The 26,609-nt window shown below is 45.3% G+C and overlaps 1 protein-coding gene across 1 annotated transcript in view; it reads left to right on the forward strand.

Annotated features, from left to right (window-relative positions):
- MYBPC3 (myosin binding protein C3) overlaps positions 1–21,131 on the forward strand; it is a 215,067-nt gene extending 193,936 nt beyond the window's left edge. The window contains exons 25-33 of the mRNA XM_066583331.1: positions 3,319–3,486; positions 3,636–3,724; positions 8,188–8,383; positions 8,468–8,607; positions 9,318–9,477; positions 11,035–11,171; positions 13,537–13,723; positions 14,232–14,265; positions 20,862–21,131. Of these exons, the coding sequence (XP_066439428.1) occupies positions 3,319–3,486; positions 3,636–3,724; positions 8,188–8,383; positions 8,468–8,607; positions 9,318–9,477; positions 11,035–11,171; positions 13,537–13,723; positions 14,232–14,242 (1,088 nt within the window). The 3' untranslated portion in view covers positions 14,243–14,265; positions 20,862–21,131. The remainder of the gene's footprint in view (positions 1–3,318; positions 3,487–3,635; positions 3,725–8,187; positions 8,384–8,467; positions 8,608–9,317; positions 9,478–11,034; positions 11,172–13,536; positions 13,724–14,231; positions 14,266–20,861) is intronic.
- The last annotated feature ends 5,478 nt before the right edge of the window (positions 21,132–26,609 follow it).

Here is a 26,609-nt window from a genome sequence, read left to right on the forward strand (position 1 = left end):
TCTTGGCTGCTGGAGTGAAAAATGAACAAACTTTCTAAATGTGGTATTCAACTATGAGAAGTCAAACCGCAAGTGGTAGAATTGGTTTATAAGTGTCTGCCCGAAATTGAAGGTAAGAAGTGTTTGAAGGACAGCCGGCTGATCCCATAATAGAGAGGCAGCACAAGGTGAACCTAAGGATCCAGGAGCGCAGACAAGTTTTCATAAATAGCTGGTAGAAAACTTTACCGCCTCCTGCACAGTCCTAATGTAGGCACAGGGACACCTCAATGACTCCCTGACACTGGAAGAGAGCGGCTTAACGGCTTATCTTCTTGTGTTTCTCATTTCGTCTTAAGAACTGGGACTCTGCCATGATAAACACTCCGCTCTGCTTGTACTTGGAGACTATACAGCTCAATAACAAGCACAGGAACGTCCAGATTAATTGCGATCCGGGCTTTGGTACGCCTATTATCTTTAATCAGGTGTCACCTGAGCTTTTTTGGCGCGCTGCCCCCATCACACCAGATCCTTTTACTTCTGGCTTCCACAGTGCTGATAATGCTTTAATGTGATTTGGGCAGGACACTTATGTCTATCGTGTTCGCTGCCTGACACAGCGGGCAGCCCAAGTGCCATGCTCCAATGTGCCCAACATGTAGCGAGGCCAACTGAGGATTCGCAGATGCTCAGAATATATCTGAGAAGAGCAATGAGGCTCTCCACTTCTAAAATACTGAAACGGGGATCCGTGTATCCGGTGACAGGACTGTAAGGATGTGCCAGATGCATAAAAGATGTTACAGTGAGAGGCTGCTGATGCGGATCTTATTTAAAGGAATTACGCAAAAGGTATCGCCGTCATATAATGCTATCTGCCGTAATATTAAGATCAGGGACGTTCGACCTCTGGTCACCCATCAATGCCAAGTATAAAAAGACAGGAGCACCTTCAACTTCTTCCTGCTCGTACAGCGGGCCCTTCATTCTCAGGATCGGTGGAGGTCCCAGAAGTCATAATCCCACCGGTAAACAAAGGATGACAGATCCAAGCGATATGCTGTAATGGAGCCGCAGACAGAGTCCGGCGTCACCCAGATAGGTAGTAGACCTTGGCTGTAGGGTTGCCAAAAAATATCAACCAATATAAGAAGGGGCTTGGCGTATCACAACATAAAATGTCACTTCTGTGGCTCATGTAGTAATAGTGCCCCCTCTCAGCGGTCCCAGTGGTCATAGTTCTTCCCCTTAGTGGTTCCACTAGTAATAGTGTGCCTCCTTAATGCCCACTATAGTAATAGTGCCCCTGATAGTGTCCCAAATAATATTAGTATGGCCCCAATAGCGATGGTGCGCCACCTTAGTGACCCTAATGGTAATAGTGGCCACAATAATAATAGTGTACCATCAATAGTAATGGCACGCCCCCTTAGTGGCCTGAAAGGCAATAGTGTCCCTATTAGTGGCTCCAATAATAGTGGCCCCAGTAGAAATAGTTCACCCCATTAGTGCCTTTGAGCAACAACCGTGCCCGCAAGTAGTTTTATACACCAAAGCAGCTACACTCCGACTACCACAGTTTCTGTATGCAAAGACCCTGCTTTCTCTCCCGGTGTCTGCGGTCCTCACCACAGGGGAGGGAGTAGGGTCTCTGCATACAGAATCTGCAGTGGCCGGAGCGGAGTTGCTTTGGTGAGTAAAACTACTTGTGGCCATGGTTGCTGTCCGGTCATACTCATAGGGAGCAATTATTTTTTTTAATGGCCATTAATATGGCACTGGTCTTGGAATGGCAACCCTACTGGGCTGGCTTGTCTTTATAGAGGGTAGGGCTAGGCTGAGCTCCGCTAGCATAGTTATAGTCGCCCTATCAACATAGAGTACTTCATAGGTTGAGGAAATGCTGTAGATTTTCTGTAGTGGAATTAGCTGTGGAATATCTGCAGCATCTTACATAACATTTAATTAACTTCCAGACATCCCATCCACACATTGCAGAATGATGGGGTGAAATTCATGCCAAATACCTCATGTAACTTATACGGGTTTTGATACAGACCCGCACCAAAATCCGCAGTGGAAATACCACTACATGCGAGCATAGCATTAAAGTCCTGTTCCAGGAGCTAGATTGTAACCAAGAGTGTACATACCATAGAGGAAAGACACTATGGCAATGGGATGGAGGACACCAAGACTCTTGGTCACAGGTGATTAGGAGTGTGTTGGTGTCAGGCAGTTCCTGAAAGGGGCCTAATTTTTATCATTGCTATGAGGCCATCCATCCACTACATACATCTTCTGATGATAACCTTGTTTTATTTTAGACCAGTCCATGCAATTCTGCATTACCATACACCTAGCAGTGTTCACTCTAAGACTTCTGGTTAGAGATGAGCGAGCATACTCGCTAAGGGCAATTATTACTCGATCGAGCATTGCCCTTAGCAAGTATCTGCCTGCTCGGGCGCAAAGATTCGGCTGCCGGCGGCGGGGGAGAGCGGGGAGGAACGGAAGGGAGATGTCTCTCTCCCCCCCGCTCACCCCTGCTCATGGCCGCAACTCACCTGTCATCCGCGCCGGCAGCCGAACCTTTTCTTCTGAGCGGGGGAGATACTCGCTAAGGACAATGCTCGCTCATCTCTACTCCTCGTTCATTAATTGAATGTCATTACTACAAGTAGCAAGGCTGTGTTAAACCGATATTACACTGGTGCACAGTCCAGTTCTATATCCTTGCCGGTAGTACAAAATGTCTTTTGTATCATCCTGCTTCAGACGCTAAATCCCAGTTATATGGTACCATTGACCAATGAGATGCAGCAGAGGCGTAACAAGACGCTTTTGGACCCCAATGCAAAATCTGTAACAGGACCCCTTACCTACCATGTGCTACTTATAATACTGGTGTCTTATTATGTGATGGAAGGGCCTTTGGGCTCCCTAAGGCTCCAAGGCTCGGTAGCGGCTGCTACCCTTGCACCCCCTATAGCTACTCCCCTGATATGTAGTAGTTCTGGCTCTGGTGCCAAGTTACAACATGGCAACTTTTATGCGGCTGTAATACAATAGCATTTTATGGCCTGAATGACAGTAGCAACATCAAGATTCATCAAACAAATATAGGTGACCATAGTGTCTGTGGTCATGTAAGGTCGGTTCAGGAGAATTGCAGAGAGTCCATGTACTGTGGCTCTAATACCGATTGGCTTTATTGGCGCAGAACAGTGCATGTGCCAAAAGATTGCATGGCATTTAATCCAATCAACACTACATGCCGCAGTCTACTGTGTCTCGACATGATGCCTCACCAAGTCATTACTTTTCTGTCTGCAGCTTCTGAATGGGTCCCCGCACTGCAAGGCCTGACTGAGAGAACATCATGTCTAATCCGAGATCTTCCCACTGGGGAAAAACTGACCTTCAGGGTCAGAGCAATCAACTTGGCAGGACCTAGTGATCCATGCACCATGAAAGAACCCGTCACCATCCGCGAGATCATGCGTGAGTACCCCATGCATGAAGAATTGCAGATCCTTGATCCCCAGCCTGTGGCTCTCCAGCTGTTGCAAGACTGTATCTACCAATCTATTCCATGCTAATCTGTTTTAATGATTTATACCAGCACTATTATACCTTTCATCTTCTTTCAGAACGACCAAAGATCCGGCTCCCACGATTCCTGAGACAGACACTTATGAAGACGGTTGGTGAGACGGTGAACATCGTCATACCCTTTCAGGTACTCGCGGATCATTGATGTTGTGCTTAGGACTCTCCTTGACCTTGCGCTATAGATTATTCATAGGCAGGTAGTAACAAAAGCCCCTATCACTTCTCAATGTCAACCCATCCACCACCCTGAGAGCAAGGGGTGAAAAGAATCTACTGACGTCTAATTTACAGATCACTGAATACTCCCACCGGAGCCCAGGGGGAGTTCTTCTAAAAGGTCAGGTTCTCAGCTTTTCCTGGCTGTTAAATATGTAAGTTTCTAATGTCCATTGACCAACTACTTCATATGATAATAATTCGTAGTGCAGTAGCTGCCCTATAATGTTTTATGTTACAGGGGTTGTCTGCATTAGATAAATTACTATATATTTGCCAGATAGCTTATTAGGGCATTTCGAGGATCCTGAACGTCCATGGGTTATTTAGACACCCCATGGACATCAATGGGGCGCATGTAATGCTAAATCCTGCCTATGGTGGTGCTGTAGGAGAATTGAACACTTTCTTCAAGGTTCCTCTGCTGATCACTAAAGTTTCCAGCAGCGGGACAACCTTAAATCAACTTATTTTTGGCAGATCTTTCTAACAAAAAGGAACTTTTTGGAGCTAACAACTTCTTCAGTGTTTAAATTCCTGGACTCGTTGGTGATCACAGCAAGCAATTTAGTTTTCCCAGTCATTTTCACACATGTTGACTTTATGTGGACATTTACTTATACTTCACAGCTAATCAGGGCTATTTTAATACCTGGGGGCCAAGCATAGGTATTTTTATGTGTGTGTGGCAAAATAACAAAATAAAACACTCATACTCTCCTCTAACAAACCCAGGCCCTGCAGGTTACAAGCTTTCCCACGATCTCTGCTCACCTCCCGACCGAGCAGTGATACGGGCATTTAAGTAGGTGACTGCTGCAGCCAGTCCACAGCTGCAGCAGGTACTGAAACTGGTGATTGGCCACAGCAGTCATGTGCTTCAACAAGCACATGACTGCTGGCCCTGAAAGTGAGGGGAGACTGGAGCAGCAGAGAGACATGCAATAGGTAAGTATAGCTTTATGTTATTTTTTAACATTCTCAATACTTTTCAATTTTATCTGTGTCTTGAACACGCGGCTGAAATTGGTGCTGCTGCTGTAGTGTCCGAGGAGCGGCCCCCAGCCTAGGAGACAGCGGCGTAGAGTTTAGGCCTTGTCAAGGTGGCTCTACCGTCTTCCGCCCAGAGGGTAACCAGGGACACGTCGGAGGGGCTGAGGGCAGGCTAATAAATAGGTTAACCCACTGGTGGTTTACCTTAGTCCTTTTGTCATTCGTGACGCCACCATTCCATCCTCTGCGGTGAATCCAGTTGTTAACAATAAAGAGCCCACACACGGGATTTAACTTTCAGAGCCAAACTGGGAACGGTCGGTGAAGCTCGTTTACTGGAAATAACTTTGTACGGTTCAGCAATACACGCCAGCAGGGAGTTGGTACAAGACACAAAGTGGTGTGACAGGGGTTATTCACAGGTTTACAGATGAGTCCACAGTCCTAGTTATCTGTGGGGTTCTCGCTATCTGTTCCCGGCCACTGTCCTTCTCTCTCCAGCTCTTTACAGGTCATCACTCACATTTAGAAAGTGGGTACGCTGCATGGCGGCTCCTCATTCTGTCTTAGTCCTTCCCATCCATTAACACAAAGGTCTGGGTACATTGGGCCCAGGGCATACACAAGGCATCCGCTCTGCCTCTTCCATCCTGGTGCTCCTCTAGGGACTGAGCAAAGTCTCTCTTACTCACATGCAGTACACTCCAACTTCAACCAACTCTCTGGCCAGGCTGGGATGTCCTAGATGCATGGCTCTCGTGGGAATTCTACACTGCATCCACCTTGCAGACACCTATATATCAAACATAATCACGTGACAGACAACAAGATACTTTTCTAGACATAACTTAGACGTTAACCTATTCAGTGCTGCAGAGGTGCAATACATATCAAATTCTTCCAAACAAAGACACTGACAATACAATAAGCACAAGACAAATGCATTTATACTTAAGGAGGGGCCCCACTAACTCTGGGCCACTACACAGCCGGGAGGCCTGGTGCTTCCTGGAGACCCAGTACAGATGCACTATTTGGCGCACGGGTAAAGTGGACCTGCAGGTAATGCAAACAAGCAAAGCTAGAGTGTAAAGCATGAAGGAGGGACAATTAAGCCTGCTAAGACAGGGGGTGGATTTCAGACTACCTCAGACTCCCACTGGACAATGTAGCTAAGCTCCAGTCACTGATGATAGCTTTCTCCTAATGCAGCAGAGCTGAAAAGCGGTTATATTACAACTGTTCTGCAGGGGTGTAACACATTCGGCTTCTAGTGAGTGGTTTACAGATGCAGAAAGCGGGAAGACAGTAGAAAAATGTGTCAGATATCATTTAAGCCTTGGAGCCACTGTAAGGCGATGGGCATTTCTATTTGGACGTTTGTGTAGTGATTAGAGCTTAGAGCGATCAGTGTAATTCTGCATCGTACTTCACATTAAGTAGAAATGGAGGTGGATGAGTGACAGGAATTTCCAATTTGACGATGATTGATTACCATCGGAGCGCAGCACATGGTGGCCAAGAGCCGAGCAACCGGGTAAATTTAGGATCCTGTGCATCTATATGAAACCTGAGCTCAGGGCTCATACAACAAGGATGGGATGTTGCCATTGGAAATTTAAAAAAAACGGCTACAGATATAACTAATGGGAATAAGAACATGAGTGTGCTGTGGTTACTCTGCGGAGGCTCACATTGCACTACTCATATTCATATTAAAAGATATGACTGTGAACCTTGTAATGACTCTATGTATAACTTCTGTAACAAAATCTCACAGGACTGCTGTGGTTAAAAGGCCAATATAGATAAATGACACACCTTCCTGCACCCAATGTCAAACTACTCTCAAGATAAATTTTAGAAAAAGGCTGTAATACCACTTATGACCACTAGGTGATACGGAGAGAACAGTTAGTGGCATTGTTTCCAGATTAAAATAATAGGTATTTCATACATATAATATGCAAAGGGGTTTTCCTACAAATTGTGGGATAGGTGATAAATGTAAGTTCACTGGGGGCCACAAAGATCACTAGAACGAGGCTCCTGAGTTCCCTGTGCCTCCTCATTGCATGACCATGTTGAGCAGGAGTTTCGGTAGAGCAACAGATGAACATGCATAGTACTGATCCATTCAAAGTCTATGGGGTTGACAAACATCTGAGCACTGCGCTCTTATAAAGACTTGTTATAAACTGAAGTGTAGACACCTTGCTGGTCATGATGACCATGGAAGAGTGGAGACCAATTCTATGTTCTGCCATGGGCCTTCAGAGTACTTATTGCACCCCTGCACAAAAGTCCAAAATTTGAGTAATGTTACACTTTCCCCACACTTCTGGTCGTCCTAGCAACTATTCCACTCCAAGAATCACTTTTAGGCCTCAGTCACACGGGCGATTGTTCGCGCGATTTGCGGATCGCATAACGGATGCACTCCAAAAAATCGCGTGACCGAGGCCAGCATCACGGCTGAAAAAAACGCTGCTAGCAGCATTTATCAGCCGAAAGGGCTCGGTCACACAAGCGCTGCCCGCTATCCTCTGCCACAGCTGATTGGTCACAGTGCTCAGCCAATCAGAGGCAGCACTCAGTCATTCATATATTCATGAATGGGTGAGTGAGAGCTGCCTCTGATTAGCTGAGGGCTGTGACCAATCAGAGGCAGCCCATTCAGAAGGCGGGGATTTTAAATCCCCACCTGCTGAATACTACAGAAAGCAGTTCAGGAGAACTGCTGGCTGGACGCGGCTGAACTCCTGCAGCTGCAAAAAGGTGAGTATATATATTTTTTTATTTTTTACACTTTTTTTTGCATGGTTTTCCAGGAAGGGCTTATATTTTAAGCCCTTCCCCGAAAATTAATACAGCGCTTGCCGGCAGCCCATTGCTTTCAATGGAGCCGGCTGTATTGCCTGCTCCATTGACTTCATTGAGAGAAAATGGTTCTTCTCTGCCACAGCTGTGGCAGAGGAGAACAATCTTTAGTATATGTTCTCAATGGGGTCGGCGCTGCTGCCGCCAGCCCAATTGAGCGCGTATACAAGGACACCGATTTGCGCAGAACGCAGTTACATGCGTTCTGCGAATCGGTGTGTCATATAATCATCGGCACATCCGCATCAAAAACGGCCATGTGACTGATCCCACTGCTATGCATTGGGTCTATATATCTGCAGATTGCAAGCGCGTCTGCAAATCGGACCAAAAAACGCCCATGTGACTGAGCCCTTAGAAGCAAAAAATGTGGTGTAGACTTCCTTTTCTTCTATAGATCCTATAGATATCGATTGACCTACCTCCATAGTACCTGCACCATAAATAAGATTACTCTTTGATAAGTTGTTCTAATGTTACCATTACTTTTTTGGGATACAGGGAAAACCTCGCCCTATTGTCACCTGGCTGAAAAATGGACAGCCAGTTGATCCAAAAGATGTTGGCGTCAGAAACAGTGATACCGACACCATCTTGTTCATCAGATCTGCTGAGAGGCGTCACTCTGGAGACTATCAGGTTAAGATTCAGATTGAGAACTGTGAGGATGCTGCCACCATCCAAATCCAGATTGTAGGTAAGTCATATAGCCAGAACAACCACCATGTCAACTCCAGATACCGGTCTCTAATGGGATTATAATGGAAACCTTCTCCTTCAGACAAACCCAGTGCTCCTCAAAACTTGAAGCTTGTGGAAGTATGGGGATTCAATACTGCCTTGGAATGGTCTCCACCTCAAGATGATGGAAATACCGAGATTACTGGCTACACTGTCCAAAAAGCAGATAAAAAGACCATGGTGAGATCCAAGAGACCAGGAATGGAAAGACGAGAGAAACCATAGTTACTAATATTCCAAAACTGACCATACACATTCAATAAATAACAGCCAGGTCTGCCAATTTCGGCAAAAGATTATTTAATGTGTATGGAGGCTCTCAATTCTGCCCTGGTGGTATATCTGATCCTTTGTTCTTATGGAAGATAAGTCATTTCCAAAGGGGTCTCTTAGCAGCTTGGCTTAGCCGATCATGCATGTTTATGTAGTCGGGAGGAATAGTTGTTGACCACGCATACATTTTCATGGTGGAATTTGTCCTACAGCGTCTTTTAAGTCTATGGACACCTTAAAAGAGTTGGCCGGACCTTTGCTATTTCCTCAGGATAGGTCACATATAATTGCTCAGCAGGAGTTTACAATTCGGGATCTCCGTCGATCAGCTGGTTCCCAACACCGTTATCAATAATTCAATGGGAGTTGTGCTTCCAGTACCAAACCAGGCCACTGCAATGTTGACCCCATTGACAGTGGTGTCGGGAATCAGCTGATAGGCAGAGATCCCCAGCAGCGGACCCCAGTTGATCAACTATTTATGACCTATCCTGAGGATAGGTCATCAATACTAAAAGTCCAGACAACCCCTTTAAGGCCTTGTATACAGCAAAAACTAATATGTGACGTTACAGGCCCCATGAGATAATGTGTATAATCACCATCTCTTTCCATAGGAATGGTTCACAGTCTACGAACACTACAGACGCCTTAACTGCATCGTGTCTGATTTGATTATGGGTAACGAGTACTTTTTCCGAGTATTCAGCGAGAACATGTGTGGTCTGAGCGAGAAACCCTTCACCTCCAAGAACACCGCATTGATCCAGAAAACAGGTAAACGTGCTTGGATACGGGAATGTCCATTGACATATATGTATCTATAAAATAGACTATGCTGATGTATGGAGAGCTATGTGTTTCTTCATGTCCTCCTTTAACATATATCATAGATTAGGCTAAAACTAAAATTATAGTATCGGCTTTGGGAAGAGTTACCATAACCTTCTAGCTATCAATTTGTACTTACATGGAATACATAGTATGCCGGTTAAGATCCAAGAGGAATAAGTAAAGGGGTATTCCCATTATATATATTTATGGTATCCTCTACTCCTACTGGGAGATCAGGGGTGCCTGAATGCCACTTTTTGAATCATGGTGCAGCTCTTCCCATAGAATTCAGCTGAGAAGTGGCAAATTCATTAATAAGCCAAAAGAGAGAGCTTGATGTAGTACCTAGACGCATATATCTATATTACTCCCCAAATCCACACCATTCGCAACCTGATTGGTTGTTTGGATTTACTCATTCCCGGTGATTGGTTATTTGGGTTGGCTGATTCATGGTGATTGGTTATTGGAGTTGGTGATTCACGGTGATTGGTTATTTGAGTTGGCTGATTCACGGTGATTGGTTATTGGAGTTGGCTGATTCACGGTGATTGGTTATTGGAGTTGGCTGATTCACGGTGATTGGTTATTGGAGTTGGCTGATTCACGGTGATTGGTTATTGGAGTTGGCTGATTCACGGTGATTGGTTATTGGAGTTGGCTGATTCACGGTGATTGGTTATTGGAGTTGGCTGATTCACGGTGATTGGTTATTGGAGTTGGCTGATTCACGGTGATTGGTTATTGGAGTTGGCTGATTCACGGTGATTGGTTATTGGAGTTGGCTGATTCACGGTGATTGGTTATTGGAGTTGGCTGATTCACGGTGATTGGTTATTGGAGTTGGCTGATTCACGGTGATTGGTTATTGGAGTTGGCTGATTCACGGTGATTGGTTATTGGAGTTGGCTGATTCACGGTAATTGGTTATTGGAGTTGGCTGATTCACGGTGATTGGTTATTTGGGTTGGCTGATTCCCAGTGATTGGTTATTGGAGTTGGCTGATTCACGGTGATTGGTTATTTGGGTTGGCTGATTCCCAGTGATTGGTTATTTGGGTTGGCTGATTCCCAGTGATTGGTTATTTGGGTTGGCTGATTCCCAGTGATTGGTTATTTGGGTTGGCTGATTCCCAGTGATTGGTTATTTGGGTTGTCTGATTCACGGTGATTGGTTTTTTAGGTTGGCTCATGTATAAGTGGGGAGTAAAAGGCTAATATGCTATCTGAACAACCTGTTGAGCTCAGTGACCACCATGTAATGCTTAATTTCCCCTGTAGGGGTGCTGTAGAGGAACTGAACACCTGGTAGCAGGTTCCCAAACAGATTAGATCTAATCGACATGAGTCCCAACAGGGGAACACCCTGCAATCAACTTATTTTTGAGTAAACTAAAGCTTTTGTCCACTTTTGACAATGACTTTAAGTATAATTTATTTTAAATTGTAATAGTTGACCACTATTTGCTGGAATTTACTATACTTTTCGCTTTTCCTTAGGAATTGCCTACAAACCTCCCAATTACAAAGAGCATGAGTTTGGGGAGGCTCCTAAATTCACACATCCTCTTGCAAACCGCTCCGTAGTTGCAGGATACAATGCAACTCTCAGCTGTGCTCTGCGTGGTTCGCCCAAGGTAGGTATACCGTTCTGTAGGCCTGAATAACTGAGACTGTGATAACAAGGGATGGCTCTTTACTGGTGACCTATCAATGAAATAATGTGACTTACTAGGGTTCCCCTGGAGAATGCACATATAGATCATTTCACCAGGTGTTCTGTATTCTTAGAACATGGATTCTATATCTGTGTGGTCCCCAAGTACCAACCTTGGTGGGTGACAATAGCGGCAGAAGAAGACCTTGTGCATGGATGAGGCAACATAGATTCATCAGCTAACATGTAGAAGCTTTGGATATTGGCATTATGTCATATTTGCCTATTTTTGAGAATTGACATCAGGAAGATTCAGAGGGACACAAAATATTTTAATGTACAGATGTAGCAGAGTTTAACTTGACTCTTGACATGTTAAGGTAGCTTTCTGAGTTGCAGTGTATTTGCCCTTTAAATAGCTTTTCAATCTGAAGTTAAGATAAAAAATAACTATTCAGTAGCTTAAAGGGGTTGTCCAGTTGTAAACCACCAATATAGATTGGTAGGAGTTCATTGCCCGGGATCCCGATGCAACAGCTGTTCATCTGGTTAATGTGCTCATGCACTGAGCTGATTTCAGCATGAAGCAGACAGCTCAGTTTCCACTGCAGTCACCAAGCTTGGTATTACAAGCAAAGTTCCTATGGAAATGAATGGGACCTTTGCCTGTAATAGCAAAACTGGCCACTGCAGTGGGAATGGAGCTGTCTGCTTCCTGCAGAAATCACCTCAATGCATGAGCACACCAGCCCAGTGCACAGCTGATCCATGGGGTTCCGTGTGATCAACCCCTGCAGATCTACTACTGATGACTTATCCTAAGCATAGACCATAAATTGTTTAGAACTGGACAACCCCTTTAAGATAACTTATTGCAGAAGGTTGTCACAGTCAAGTTACATTTTGCTACATCTGTATGTACGTCCTGCACATTTAAATAGGATATTCTCCCAGTGAAAACTATTAAATTCCCTTCTTATCACATGGAAAACTAAAGAAAAAAAATACAGACTCCAGACCAGACCCCCTATACAAATACAGACCCCTGAAATAAATACAGACTTTAGACCCCCTAAATAAACTGATTGTCTGGTCTGGAGTCTAAGTAAACTAATACAGAGGCCCAAATCAGACCACTTAAAGGGGTCTTCTGGGAGTGAACCATTTCTAACCTATCTTCAGGATATGTCATCAGTAGATGATCGGCAGGAGTTGGATGCTCAGGATCCCCGCCGATCAGCTGACTGAAGTGACAACAGTGCTTGAGTGAGCGCTGCTGTCACTGCAGTCCATGATGGGCACAGCGGTATAGTAACTGAGCCGAGTATTGTAGCCCAGTCCCATTCACACACTCATGCCGTGTGACAAATGAACATGACATCACATGCCTGAGAAGAGTCCTTCAGTGCCGCAGCTTCTTCAATCACCTGATCAGCGGGGATCCCGAGCGGTGGAACCTTGCCAATCAACTATTAATGACATTTCGCAAGAATATTTCATCAATACTTTACTCCCAGAAAACCCATTTAAATAAATACAGACCCCAAACCAGACCCATTCAATAAATACAGACCCCAAACCAGACCCCTAAAGTAATGCAGACTCCAGACCGAAACTCCAAAATGAATACAAACTGAGATCACATGCCCTAAACACATACAGACAACAGTATAGACCCCTTATATTAATATAATACCCTGAACAAAAATGCAGATTCCAGACCAGACGCTGTGCCTACTCTCCCCCCCCCCTACCCATTTCCCTTAGTCCTCTTCAGTCCCAGGCGCTGCCACAGACAACATCCTGAGAGATGTAGGGATTGGAAGAAAGGAGTATACAGTCAGGACCAGTGGCGTAGCTAAAGGCCCAGGTGCAAAACTTTATCTTGGGGCTCCCTAACTTCTCTTAACCCTTTAACGCAAAGGTGTAACTTGAAGCTCCTGGGCCCCAATGCAAAACCTGTAACAGGGCCCCCAATTATAATGCTTTATTCAAAGTACTAGGCTCCCTATATGGAGAAAAGGCCCCTGGGCCCGGGTGCAACCGCATCCCCTATAGTTACGCCAGTGGTCAGGATGTGGGACCTGGGTGACTTGCCAGACCTTTTTTTTTTTACTTGTAGCAGAGTTGACAAGTTTGGATTATTTGGACCATTGATGGGGAAGGCCAGTGATCCGTTATTATTAACCCATTATTAATCATGGTATTTCATCTGCTTCTTTGCTCCTCTCGCCCTCTGTCACTATCTCCATCTCTTCTTTCTTTCTTGATTCTTTGCCTCAGTCTCTCTCCATGTCTATTGTATCTCTCCCTTGACTTTCTTTTCACCTTTTTCCTGCTTATAGCCACGAATAACTTGGTACAAGAACAAGGTGGACCTGTCTGGGGAGGCCCGTTACCGCTGCTTCAGTAAGCAAGGTGTGCTCACTCTGGAGGTGAGGAAGCCCAGTCCATTTGATGGTGGTGTCTACACATGCAGAGCCGTAAATGAGCATGGAGAGGATGAGACTGAATGCCGGCTGGAGGTCCGAGGTAAGCCTTGGGTTCATTTACTTTGTAGTATAATGTTATAATGGACATAGTTCACACTGACATTATGATGGATGCGATGCCCTTGACTTGTTGTCCTCTAAATTGTTAATCTTTCGAGACATTTCTATGGCCAATTTCAGACATGTATTATGGAGGCATTTCTATGATGTTGTGAGTTCGGGCCAGTAGACCTACGGTCAGGCCAGGACACTCCTCAGGGGTTGTCCCTTTGGGTCACCTAGAAGAGACTTGACTTCCTTTCTGAGTGACCACAATTAAGTACATGTAGTTATACGTCCAGAAGTTGTCAGAAGAAATTCTATCTACTCCACTCCATAATAGAAAAGCTTGCATTCGGTTCACCCTACTCATGCAGCAGAGATCAGAAGAAGATTGCAGGGACAAGAAAGATTGTAAATTGCGTGTTACTGACATGGAAGATTAACTGAAAGCAATAATAAAAAGTCAATTTTAGCTTAAATAACATGAATTATCCTTTATTTTGCAGTGCCCCAGTAAACTGCAGTGATGGTTGATAGTAGGTAAGTTTACTATTACTTCAATGCATTAGAAGTGGGGGAAGAGACAGAGATCTCTGGCTGTATTTATGGGAGGGCAAACTTTTCATGAATCAATAATGCTGTTGAATACAAGAAACGTTGTAATATAGCTGATCAGAGAAAATGTCTTCGTAGATGAGATGGACTAACATCTCATTGACAAGTTGGATTACATGCTGCCCATAGAAGTCTATGAAGAGAGGAGTTAGGAGGAGTCAAGTGAGACATAAGCAGAGAGACCCTTACAAACGTGCTGCTACAGATAAGTGTTTACTGTCTCAAAGCTACTGAAACACCGCTAAATGGCTCAGTACTGCTGCATAATGTTCTCCTTGCTGCTGCTTCTGTATGTAAGATATGGAGATAGGGGAGAGGAGATCCAGCTCCCTTATGTGCACAGTGTATGGAGACCTCATAGCAGCAGTCTACACCCACCAGCTTAGAGAGAAGATATCCTGCTCCCTGTGTGTGCAGTGTATGGAGACATCATAGCAGCTAGTCTACATCCACCAGCTCTGAGATAGAGAAGAGATCCTGCTCTCCTATGTGCGCAGTGTATGGAGACATCATAGCAGCTAGTCTACACCCTCCAGCTTAGAGAGAAGAGATCCTGCTCCCTGTGTGTGCAGTGTATGGAGACATCATAACAACTGGCCTACACCCTCCAGCTTAGAGAGAAGATATCCTGCTCTCCTATGTGCGCAGTGTATGGAGACATCATAGCAGCTAGTCTACACCCTCCAGCTTAGAGAGAAGAGATCCTGCTCCCTGTGTGTGCAGTGTATGGAGACATCATAACAACTAGCCTACACCCTCCAGTTCAGAGAGATAGAGAAGAGACCTTGGTCCCCTGTGTGCAGTTTATAGAAGACGACATAGCAGCAGTCTACACCCACCAACTCAGAGATATAGGAGAGCAGGATCTCTTCTTCTCTGTGTGCAGTGCAAAGAAGAGATCATAGCAGCAGTTTATACCTATCAGATCAGAGAGTGTTATTCCTCATATATACACAAGGCAACTTATTCTGAACAGTTACTTGAAAGTTTAGGTATACTTTTAAAGTGATTTTATACCTTTTAATGCCATGCTGTTTTTATGTCCAAAGTTTGTGCCAATTAGCTTCTTAATATAACTTTATAGCAATTGGAGCATTTGTGTGATACTAAGCTCCAAAGCTTCCACATAGACAGTTATAACATTCTTTCTGCCTGCAGACGCCACTAGAGGGAGCTTAGAAGTTTACTGTGTGCCTTTCTGGACCGGACACTTTTTAGGGATTTTACCCATGTGGCGGTTTTACTGCCCTATTTTTTTTTTTTTTCTTCAGCTACCAAAATTATTTTTGCTGCAATTTATTTCCATGACATAGAGGGCGATTTTTTTAAATCACTGAATTTGTTTTCTGTTTTTTAGTTTTATAAAAAAAAATAGAATAGAAAAGAAATTAATTAATTTATAGTTTTATTTTTTTAAATTAAAGGGGTTGTCCCGCGGCAGCAAGTGGGTCTATACACTTCTGTATGGCCATATTAATGCACTTTGTAATGTACATTGTGCATTAATTATGAGCCATACAGAAGTTATAAAAAGTTATTTACTTACCTGCTCCGTTGCTAGCGTCCTCGTCTCCATGGTGCCGTCTAATTTTCGGCGTCTAATCTCCAGATTAGACGCGCTTGCGCAGTCCGGGTCTTCTTCTTTTCTCAATGGGGCCGCTCATGCAGGAGAGCGGCTCCGTATAGCTCCGCCCCATCACGTGCCGATTCCAGCCAATCAGGAGGCTGGAATCGGCAATGGACCGCACAGAAGAGCTGCGGTCCACCGAGGGAGAAGATCCCGGCGGCCATCTTCAACCGGTAAGTAAGAAGTCACCAGAGCGCGGGGATTCAGGTAAGCGCGGTAAGGATTTTTTTTTAGGTCCCTGCATCGGGTTTGTCTCGCGCCGAACGGGGGGGTTGTTGAAAAAAAAAAAACCCGTTTCGGCGCTGGACAACCCCTTTAATACATTATGGTAGAAGTACAGGAACGGTTTCATATATTATTTGCATAGTCTCGGATTACAGGACGAGTATGGCAACGGTTTTGGTTGGTGGCAGTGGTGGCCCACTTTCTTTTTATATATATATATTAACATTTCTTTTTTATTCTGTAATTTTTTTTTTTACTTATCTTTGCAACTATTTTTTAAAATATCTATGCCCCCCATGACATCATATAAGACCACTGGAGGTCATTCACATTTTAATGTTTTGTTTTTTTTAGGCCTTAGTCAGACGGGCGTTTTTTCGCGCAATTTGCGGATCGCATGACGGATGCGCATCCGCAAACGCGTGACCGGTGCGCGCAAGTCGCCCGCAAATCGCCCGAAAATCTGCTCCTAGCCGCGTTTCATTAGAAACGGGCCGGAGCTGTCCAGCGCATTGCATTCAATGGAGACGGCAATACAGCCGTCTCCATTGAAAGCAATGCGCTGCGGGCGAGCCCGGGATGAATTGTCGGTAAGGGCTTAAATATATAAGCCCTTCCCTGCAATTCATCCTAAAATGTGTAAAAATAAAAAATATATATGTACTCACCTGCTCCCGGCAGCCGGAGCTCCGCGCGGCCGTCCTGCAGTGGGTGTGAAGGGGGTGTGAGTCAGACCTGCCCCCTGATTGGCTCAGCGCTGAGCCAATCAGAGGCATGCCTCACTCACACCCATTCATGAATTCATGAATGGATGTGAGTCAGACCTGCCCCTGATTGGCTCAGCGCTGAGAGGCAGCAGTCACTCACCCATTCATGAATTCATGAATGGGGGTGTGAGTGTTTTCAGCCTCTGATTGGTCAGGGCTGTGACCAATCAGAGGCAGATCATTCAGCAGGCGGGGATTTTAAAGCCCCGCCGGCTGAATAGTGCCAAGAAGCAGTTCAGGAGAACTGACAGCGGCCGCGGCTGGACTCCGGCTGCAGCGGAAAGGTGAGTATACAATTTTTTTTTATTTTAACACATTTTAGGATGAGTTGCAGGGAAGGGCTTATATATTTAACCCCTTCCCGACAATTCACCCCGCGCACGCCGGCAGCCCATTGCTTTCAATGGAGCGGCTGTATTGCCGCTCCATTGAATTCAATGGGCAAACATCGTTCTTCTCTGCCACAGCTGTTACAGCTGTGGCAGAGAAGAATGATTTGTCTTCTATATGTTCTCAATGGGGTCGGCGCTGCTGCCGCCGGCCCCATTGAGCGCATATAGAGAAGAGAACAGGAATCGCAGATCGCAGATAGGTGCAATCTTCGATTTTTTGTTCTATAATTTATCGGACGAGCGCATAAAAAGCGCTCATGTGTCCGATACCATTGCAAAGCAATGGTTTTATAAAATCGCCGGACGCATGCGCATGCGCAAATCGCGGCTAAAAACGCCCGTCTGACTAAGGCCTTAGTATCACACTTTTCCACTATGACTGGGGCATCCATAGGAGCCCCAGTTACAGGGCAAAACATTCCCTGCAGTGACAGTAGTCACTAACAGAGCTGATATGAGACTGCTAGGACCCTGCAACTTCCCTGTGACAGGAGCACCTGGTGGTTGCATGATCTCCTGCAAGAGAGAAGGCAGAAGTAGTTAAAAAACGCCTTGGCCTTCACCTCCAGGTCCTCGGCTATCATTCACAGCTGAGGACCCAACCTGCCCCTGCTACATTGCAGGAGCTTTAATCCTGTGCTGTATTTTTACTAACGTCTGGGATTAAAGCCCCGGATCCAGTGTCGTAAATTTACTGTGTGTGGTCCTTAATGGGTAAAATCCTGCGTCGGGGATCAATGAAATCTTAAAAACATTGGCTTTCAGTTCATATTATTTAAATGTGACTCCCTTATGCATTTCAGTCTGTGGCTTTAATCACAGTGTAGATTAAGGGGACCGTCTGAAACGTGTCATCCATTCTTCCATATGAAGTTTTTAACAGTTCATTGATCCCTGATGTTGCATTTCATATCTGATTTCTATTTGTGGGCTTCTTGTCCTCAGAGCTGCTGCGTACTTGGGTTCCTGACATCCCTTCATTTCCATTGCTCAAGGGTGATCCTGGCATGCTGAGAGTTATAGTCTTGCAGGAAAGCCGCAGATTAAGGAGCACTGATTAATTCAGATATTTGCAACTGCTATGCATATGCCCACCAAAAGTCACACTGCTATATGAATCCATATTGCACAGTGAGACTTAGGGCGGACACCCACTGGCGTTTTTTTTCTCCATTGCGCTGCGAGAGCAAGTGAAAACTCTCGCCTCGCAGTGCGAGAAAAAAAACGGGATGACGCCAGGATATCGTCAGTCTTTTCAATGGGGCCAGCTAAGATAGTGCTATTCATGAATGAATAGCTAAGCACTATCTGTAATTGGCTGAGCGCTCAGCCAATAGCTAAGCACTAGTTGTTATTGGCTGAGCTCTCAGCCAATCAGCACAGCCCTTTCAGGAGGCGGGGATTTTTAAAAGTGCTGAAAGTGCTGGATAGCAGTGTCGGGTAGCCAGCCGGAGGACGCGTGTGAGCGGCGGAGAGGTGAGTACTTTTCTTTTTACTTTTTTAACCACTTAATGATGATTTTCAGGGAAGGGCTTATATTTCAAGCCCTTCCCTGAAAATCATACTGCAGGGATTGCGAAAAACCACTGCTTTCAATGGGACCAGCAGCAGCGCCGAAAGCAATGGGATAGCATGCTGCACTTCTGTCACAGCTGTGACAGCTGTGGCAGAAGTCCGCAGTATTCTCCATATCTTTTCAATGGGGCTAGCGCTGCTGCCGCTGGCCCCATTGAGAAGACTGGCAATATCCCAGTCTCATTCCGGCGTCTTTCTTGCACTGCGATGCGAGTATTTTCACTTGCTCTCGCAGCGCAAGATAGAAAATATCGCCAGTGGGTGTCCGCCCTTATAGGGATTCTCCAGGACTTTTACTACTGATAACCTATCCTCAAGATACGTCATCAACAGAGGTCTGCCACTCAGGATCCCTGCCATTCAGTTGATCCACGCACCAGCTGTCAATGTGGACAGTGCTGGAAGCATTGAATTGGATGGAAGCTGTGCCTGCAGTACCAAACCAGGCCACTGCAATATGAGTAGTGCTATTTGCTTCTACTGCTGTCCACACTGACAGCAGGCCTCAGGATCAGCTGATCAGCGGGGATCCTGAGCAGCGGACTAATGTTGAACTATTATGAAGATAGGTCAGCAATAGTAAAAGTCCAGGACAGCCCCTCTAATTCAACCCACTTTGTATCACATTCAACAGCATCTCGCCGTATTCTTACCAGCGTATGCGGGTATGAAGAGTGTACAAAAATCATTGTAAATCAGACCTATAAATCAGTCCCATCCGCCACGTTGCGATGGAACCTGCAGATCCTGTTGTCACAAGAACAGAAAAGGATAAAGTTGCAGAACTTTGCAGGATATAAATAAGTTGTCCACACTCCGTGGATCACTTCTCAAGTATCAGCTGTGCGCCAGGAAGATCGGGTCTCCCTGCTTACTACGTGCTTTTATATTTAAATCTGCTGCTAGTGGTTTAGTGACAGCTGCCAGCACAGCCGGATACGGGTTTGTAGTGTATTAGAGTTTGGCATCGTCCCTACAGTATAATATAATCCTCTACTCTGCAGGACTTGGCTGCGCTGGACACTGTTCAGGACTGCAGTACCCACTGTGTGTAACCACCTTGCCTGTCTGGGGAATAACGATGACTTGTAATACCAGACATAACCTACGGACAAGAGTGGCGCTGTTTAGATGAAAGCTTCCTTTATTTTTTTCTATACTCTGTTTCATGAAAAGAATGCAGCCGATAGTGGACGCAGTGAGTGTATCACTCCACCGTTAGTGGATTGGTCACCTGTGACAAACGTCACTGGTGCCAATGACCTGACGCCTCTCCTCTGGTCAATGGAGATGGTCACGTGATTGGCCCAAGTGATGTTTTCCAGAATTAGCCCATCCCCCAACCACAAATTGATATATTCAATGTCTCCACTATTGTATAAGGCAGCCACACGGTAAGGCAAAAAAATAAAAATAGTAATAGTCTCCATCATAAAGGGGGTCGAAATGTAGCTCAATAGATTTTGAATTGGAAATAATGCATTTTTCTCTCTTTTCCAATCTCCTAATTGCTGTAGTAATGTGGATATTGTGCTTGCTCTGGGGTTGCCACGGTAGCATCAAGTTCTCTGTGCCTAAACTTCCTGTCATGTGACCTCTGCTCATAAGAACACATTGTAAAAGTAAGGTTGGTTTCAAATCTATGTTGGAAGCTCTGGCCGGAGTTCCGTCACCGATCCAGCTCAAAATACCGGAAGCAGCTCTGAATGCAGTGCCTTTTCTTCCATCCAAAAGCCGGGCAGAAAGCGGATGGACTGCATTATAATCAATGAGGTCCATCCGGTGCTGTTGGGCCGGATCTGTTCGGCCACAGAGATCCCCCTTTGCTGCTCCCCAAATCCCCAACGCAGATGTGAAACCACTTTAAAATCACCTACTCTTACGGAACTCGTCGGCTGGAACCAACTGCTAACTCAACGTCCTTTCTGTCCGCAGGTGAAGGAAGGCAGCAAAGCTGCAAGAGGTGCGATAATACCGATATAGTATTCACACGTCTACAATGCGATACAGTGCAGACAATATACTGATGATGTCATCAGATCACTGCCAGCCCTACTTCATATTCCGATACATTGGCTTCAATTGTTCTTTTTTTCATTATGGATGATGTGACTCCAGTCAACCGAAGAAAGATGATGTATCACTAAAACATGCAAGTGCTTTATGTGGATGCAGAAGGTGAAATAAACACAAAAAATCACAGTATTTCTAGAAGTTTTTATACCTTCTGTTGCATTGGGGGTCCTTGAGCCCAACAGAGGACATAAGTGTAAGGTTCCAGCCTCCATCTGTACAGAACATATGCACATCCAGTATTAATGGCATTGTAACCTTTGCTGTTATCATTGTAGGCGCAGCATGCCATGCAGGGGTGGAATAAAGGCCGTCACACTCATACATTATGGAATGCGCTTCACTGGAAACCAAAGAATCCAATGTCAGTTGAGAAGTGATCGACACTCCAAGAATCCCGGACACAAGGACCAATCTTCTGTGCTGATAGCTTCCTTACAGTTTGACTTGTCTGCTTCTAAAACCATCTGTCGTCTCCAATATAGACTTGGAAGACAGCTTATAGTGCAAAAAAGCTTGGGCAACAAGAGAGGTACGAGTCCGTTCCTGTTATTATACTTCCCCATGGCAAAAGTTAAAGCCGCATACAAGCAATCCAACACGGACAGCCCTCCTCCGCCTGACTTGAGCTTTGCTTCCACAGCTTCTTGTGGGACATATTGTCTCCCAGCCACAAAACCTACATACCATATTAATATAATGCCATCACTGTAAGCTGATAGAACCAATTACTTACATAGTCTCTCCCAGCCACAGAAGGGTTATGTCCCCAAAGAAGCTGGAAGCGAAATTGAAATCGGGCAGAGGATGACGCTTTTAGGGCAGATTCACATGGGCATGTTTGTGTGCACAATACTCACTGATTGATCTCATTACCTTTTTTTGTGCACATTTCGCTAGATAGCCGTTTAAATTGGAACGTGGTTGGGTCCCATAAGCCAAAAAGCATACCCTGTGAGAGCAAAAAGTACACAAAAATACACAGATCCCCATGCAAATAAACCTTATTTGTTCTGCAATACCGCAGCGCTGAGGCATGCGCAAAAATGCATGCGCCCGTGTGAATGAAGCTCCCCTAAAAGGGTTCTCCAAGCAGTGTCCACCAGGATACTCCGGGTCGGAGCAGCAATGAGAGCTGCGCCTGCAATCACAAGTGCCAGCCACCACACAGGGGGTGGAGTAGCACTTCCACTCCGGCATCCGTTTTCCTAGACAGCGCCCGCTGGGATACACCGTTTTGATGTTGGATTGCTTTTATGCTGTTCTGACTGTCTGTCCCTTTTACTATACTCACAAATGGCTCTCCTACTTCTCTTGTACTTTGTTTGCGCTATATCCGGTCTTCTACTTCTGCATTGGAGATGGCAGATGGTTTGGGATGGGATAGGTCTAATTGGAAAGAAGCTATCAGCATAGAAGATTGGTACTCGTGTCCGGGATTCTTAGAGAGGCGATCACTTCTTGGCTGATATTTCATTCTTTGGTTACCGGTGAAGTGAATTCCGTTACATATCAAAGGGATTGGGACTCTTGGTTGGCTGCACCCGGTAAACCATAACCAGTTGTGAGGGACCATTATTCTGCGTGTATATATAGAGCCCGAAATGCGAGTGCCCCGCGCCCATTTACACGCACCGATTATCGCTAAAACGATCGCCGATGAGCGAAGTTTTAGCGATGATCGTCCAGTGTAAATGGGCGTTTAGACAGTGATAGTCCACAGCCACAGATGGAGGGGCAAAAGAAAGGGTCCTGCAACCTTCAGGGCAGGTAGGTAACATCTTCACAGGGAACTAAAGCTACCCATACACGTAAGATAAAGTTCACCCTAAATGGCCAATATTGACCTTGTTGGACGACCATCATTTCATCAATTACACACTAACAATTGTTCACCATGGTTGGGAGCAGATTACTGTCTGCCAAACATGGAATCTGTCAGATTGGATATTTTTGGCCATTGTTGGCTGAAGCGTAACGTTTAGCTAAATACGATCAATTGTTTGCCACTTTGCACAAGCCCACACTATTTTAAACAGTCTCCCTGGTTACCAGTTCTACCTGGCATGTTGATGGTTAGATCATTCGTATGAAGATTGATGGACCACATTCTGGCCAATTATAATCTAACATGCATGCCAGTTTAGTCCAAAATAGCAATCCTTCCTGTACTTTCCTTGCCATAAATTACTGCATAACTCGTATATTCGCTGTTCCAAAACTTGGGAAAGCTTGATGACCATTTTAATTTGGCACCTATAAATGCAGCCATTGGCAGTTTTTGGACAAATGATGTGTTAGAACCAAATGTAGTCCCTAATTAGCATTGTCAGCAGTAGCAAGCTCCTGTTGGTTTAGAGGTCCCTAATCCCTGGTGGCATAGTGATAGATATAGCGCCTAATCCCTCGTGATGCAGTGATGTACTGTGACTAGTCCCTGGTTGCGTAGTGGTAGATGCAGGTGATTTACTGTGCATATTCCCTGGTGTGGTAGTGGAATATACAGGTTCCAATTCTTGGTGATCCAGAGGTATAATGGTATGAACCATCCCTGGTGATCCAGTGACATATACTGGGCATAGTTATTGGTGGCATAGAGGTTTATACAGTGTCCAATCCCTAGTGATCCAGTGGTATATAGTGTACACGATCCCTGGTTATTCAGTGGCATATACTTTGCATAATCCCCGGTGATTCAATGGTGTGTACGCTACGAGTATCGCACTTCCCCCAATGTGCATAATAAGCTCTCTCTGTCTCTCAACGATCTCATTAGATTCTATTGAGAATAAGGTGGTTCTAACGTTGCTTCTATGTATTAAGTCGTCTTCCACTGGAGCTTCGTGATCCTGTTGTTTTAAAGACCTATTGTGCTAAATGCTCAGGCCCATTGGGGGATCCTCTGGTGGGTTAGTCCAACCCTGGAGACATCTATTAATTAGTAATACTGCTACTAGAGGGACTAGTAATTTTCGATTGGTTTATGTCCTTCAAGAGAAAATGAAGATGCAGGAGAGCTTAAAAGAAAACGGAGGTAGATGGAGAATGATCTGGGCCATAGGGCATTAAAGGGCAAGGCCCATTACCAACCACGGTTACCATGACACACCATGGTTGGTTAACAAAATGCATTACTAGAACGGAAAAAGGACTCCTGGAAAGTTCTGTGGCCAACTCTTTTTTAATCTCTTCTCCCATTCACAAGGCTCAAAAATGCAGTGTTGGATGCATTAATCAAACGCCGCGGGCCTTTTATACGGGCTAATCATCATTTAGACTCTTGCTGGATTGCGGCAATCTGAAGATAATCGTTCAGTGTAAATGCTGGCGGCAACTGAATGACAAAACGGTAATTCATTCGTCATTCAGTTTCTGCAGGTATCAAAATCAAATGACGATTGGCCCATGTAAAGAGGCAGTTGTTTATATATGACTGATGACCTGTTGACTGTGAATGAGGGGGGCAACCGGAGCGATCTCCAGCCTTCTGCACCCCCATTCACTGAGTGATCCTTGTTCCTGCGTGAATGCACATGAGCAATTAGGACTTGAAGCGCCAGGTACTTCGGTGGTCAACAGTTATCCCCTGTAAAAGGGCGCTAAGGGATACGCCATAAATGTCTACTCCTGCAATACTCTTTAAGGAGTACCATAACTGAATACGAAGCTGAGGGTCACCACTGGCCATGGACCATTGGCACTTCCCCAATGCCCGAATGGACAGCTCATCAGATTACATTGATTATATTGTATTTCTTTCTGATTGATGTCATACACGTTGAACAGAAAGGGTCCGGAGAACGGGAAAGATTTGTGTGGCTTTGTTCAAAATTAAGAGTGCAGACAAGTCCAGCTGAGCCAGGTATGGAAAGGAATTTTGAAAGTATTTTGCTGGTTTGCAGCTCGGCCTCTTCCATGCTGTTTGCTAGCTATGTCCATGCCAGCGCTGGCAGCTAGAATGCGGTGGTAAACTATGCAAAGCCTCTGGCACTCAACATATTGGGTTTTCCCTTGCAGTACAGTATGTGTGCTTGTTTAAGCCGTAGGGGGCAAGTTGTGGATTGCATGGCAGTAGCTCAGGCCGTTAGGGCAGCCACCACCGTGAGGTTTATAAAGACTTAGCAAGCCACATCCTGCGCCCAGACAGATCAGCCCTGGAATATAACTATTATTATTAAAGGGGTTGTACCACAATTACAAGTTCGCCCCTATTCGCAGTTTAAATAGGACTGTGGAGATAGCTGAGCAGCACCCACTTGGCCGTCTCCATGAGCCCCATAGAAACAAAGGAGCGCCGACGACACAAGAGCTCCATGCAGAGTGAGGTCTGCACAGGATAGGTTATTGGTGGGGGTCTCCTTGCTGAGGCATCCAATGATCCTGAGAATGGGGGGTCCTGTGCTCCGCTCGTCTTGTCACTATGGGCTTCTGAAGTGATGTGGAGACTGAATCAAGTAGCATTTGCACATGTCGAATACAAGCATTTTACGCACGGTGCATGGGCGCCAAATCACTGGTCATATGTAGACTGGGCGATAGTTGCTCAAAGTGATTTCAGGTGACCATCGGCCTCTATAAAGGTACCTTAACCGATAGACTACTAAATCATACTAATGTACAGTGTGTAAGACCCTACATGCTGCTCTGACTGGGCAGCATTGCTCAAAGCAGCGTGTAGTGACTTGGACTAATGTTGCATACAACTGCACAGTGTGTATCAGCCCGCCAGAGAAGCCGTGCGGCTGTCTGTTTCAGGACTCTAGGGTCGCTTTAAGACACATTTGGCAATTGGCGTTTGAAAATCCATCCACCAAATATACAGTCTGATATCTGCTGACTCGGTGGCACTCCGTAAACTCACCCATTACTGGAGGGAGCCAATGCAATGGGCTCCCATTCCAAATTCTGCAACTCTTCGTACTGCATAAGTCCACATGTGTCAGGTTTTCCCAAAGCAAATCCGCATGTGTAACACAGGGATTTTGCTGCAAATTCATAGAGCGCCATTGAAAGAGGTGAAATCTGCAAGTTGCATGCTACGGCTGCATTTCCATTCCACTGCTCGTGGATGAAGTTTGCTAGGATTTTGCTAAATCCTAACCCCGTCCGCTACCATATTCCATAGTGGGATTGTTCTCAGTAAGAGAAGCCAAGTAATCTTGTAAAACGATTGAAGTTTTATATGCCTGCTCCATTCTACGACTCCCATTTACATTCTCTCGCACTTCCCTATCATCCCAGCTAATGCTCATCTCTCCAACACCCCCTCACTCTCAGCAGCCTCCGCACAGCAGGGAGCACCACTATCAGTTTCAATGACACTAATTACTCATAATCCCCTATAAACAGGAACTTATTTCACAATTGGCATGAAGCAGTCTCAAGAAACCCGACCTCCAGCCATGTCAACATCCTGAAGCCTGCAGAGCCCTGACCTTATGGCCTCTGCAAACCCAGCAGGCGCAGGAACAATACTGTACAAGGTGCCCTATAAGACGTCCTCAGAGACAGCTTCCCTATAGCAGATGGGAGAGAATTAATGTGCTCAACTGTGTTATATAATCACGGTTGACAGCGAGTTGCTAGAATTATTTGCACTGGGTATGGAGG

This window comes from Eleutherodactylus coqui, chromosome 11, assembly GCF_035609145.1.
Source record: "Eleutherodactylus coqui strain aEleCoq1 chromosome 11, aEleCoq1.hap1, whole genome shotgun sequence".
Taxonomy (NCBI): domain Eukaryota; kingdom Metazoa; phylum Chordata; class Amphibia; order Anura; family Eleutherodactylidae; genus Eleutherodactylus; species Eleutherodactylus coqui.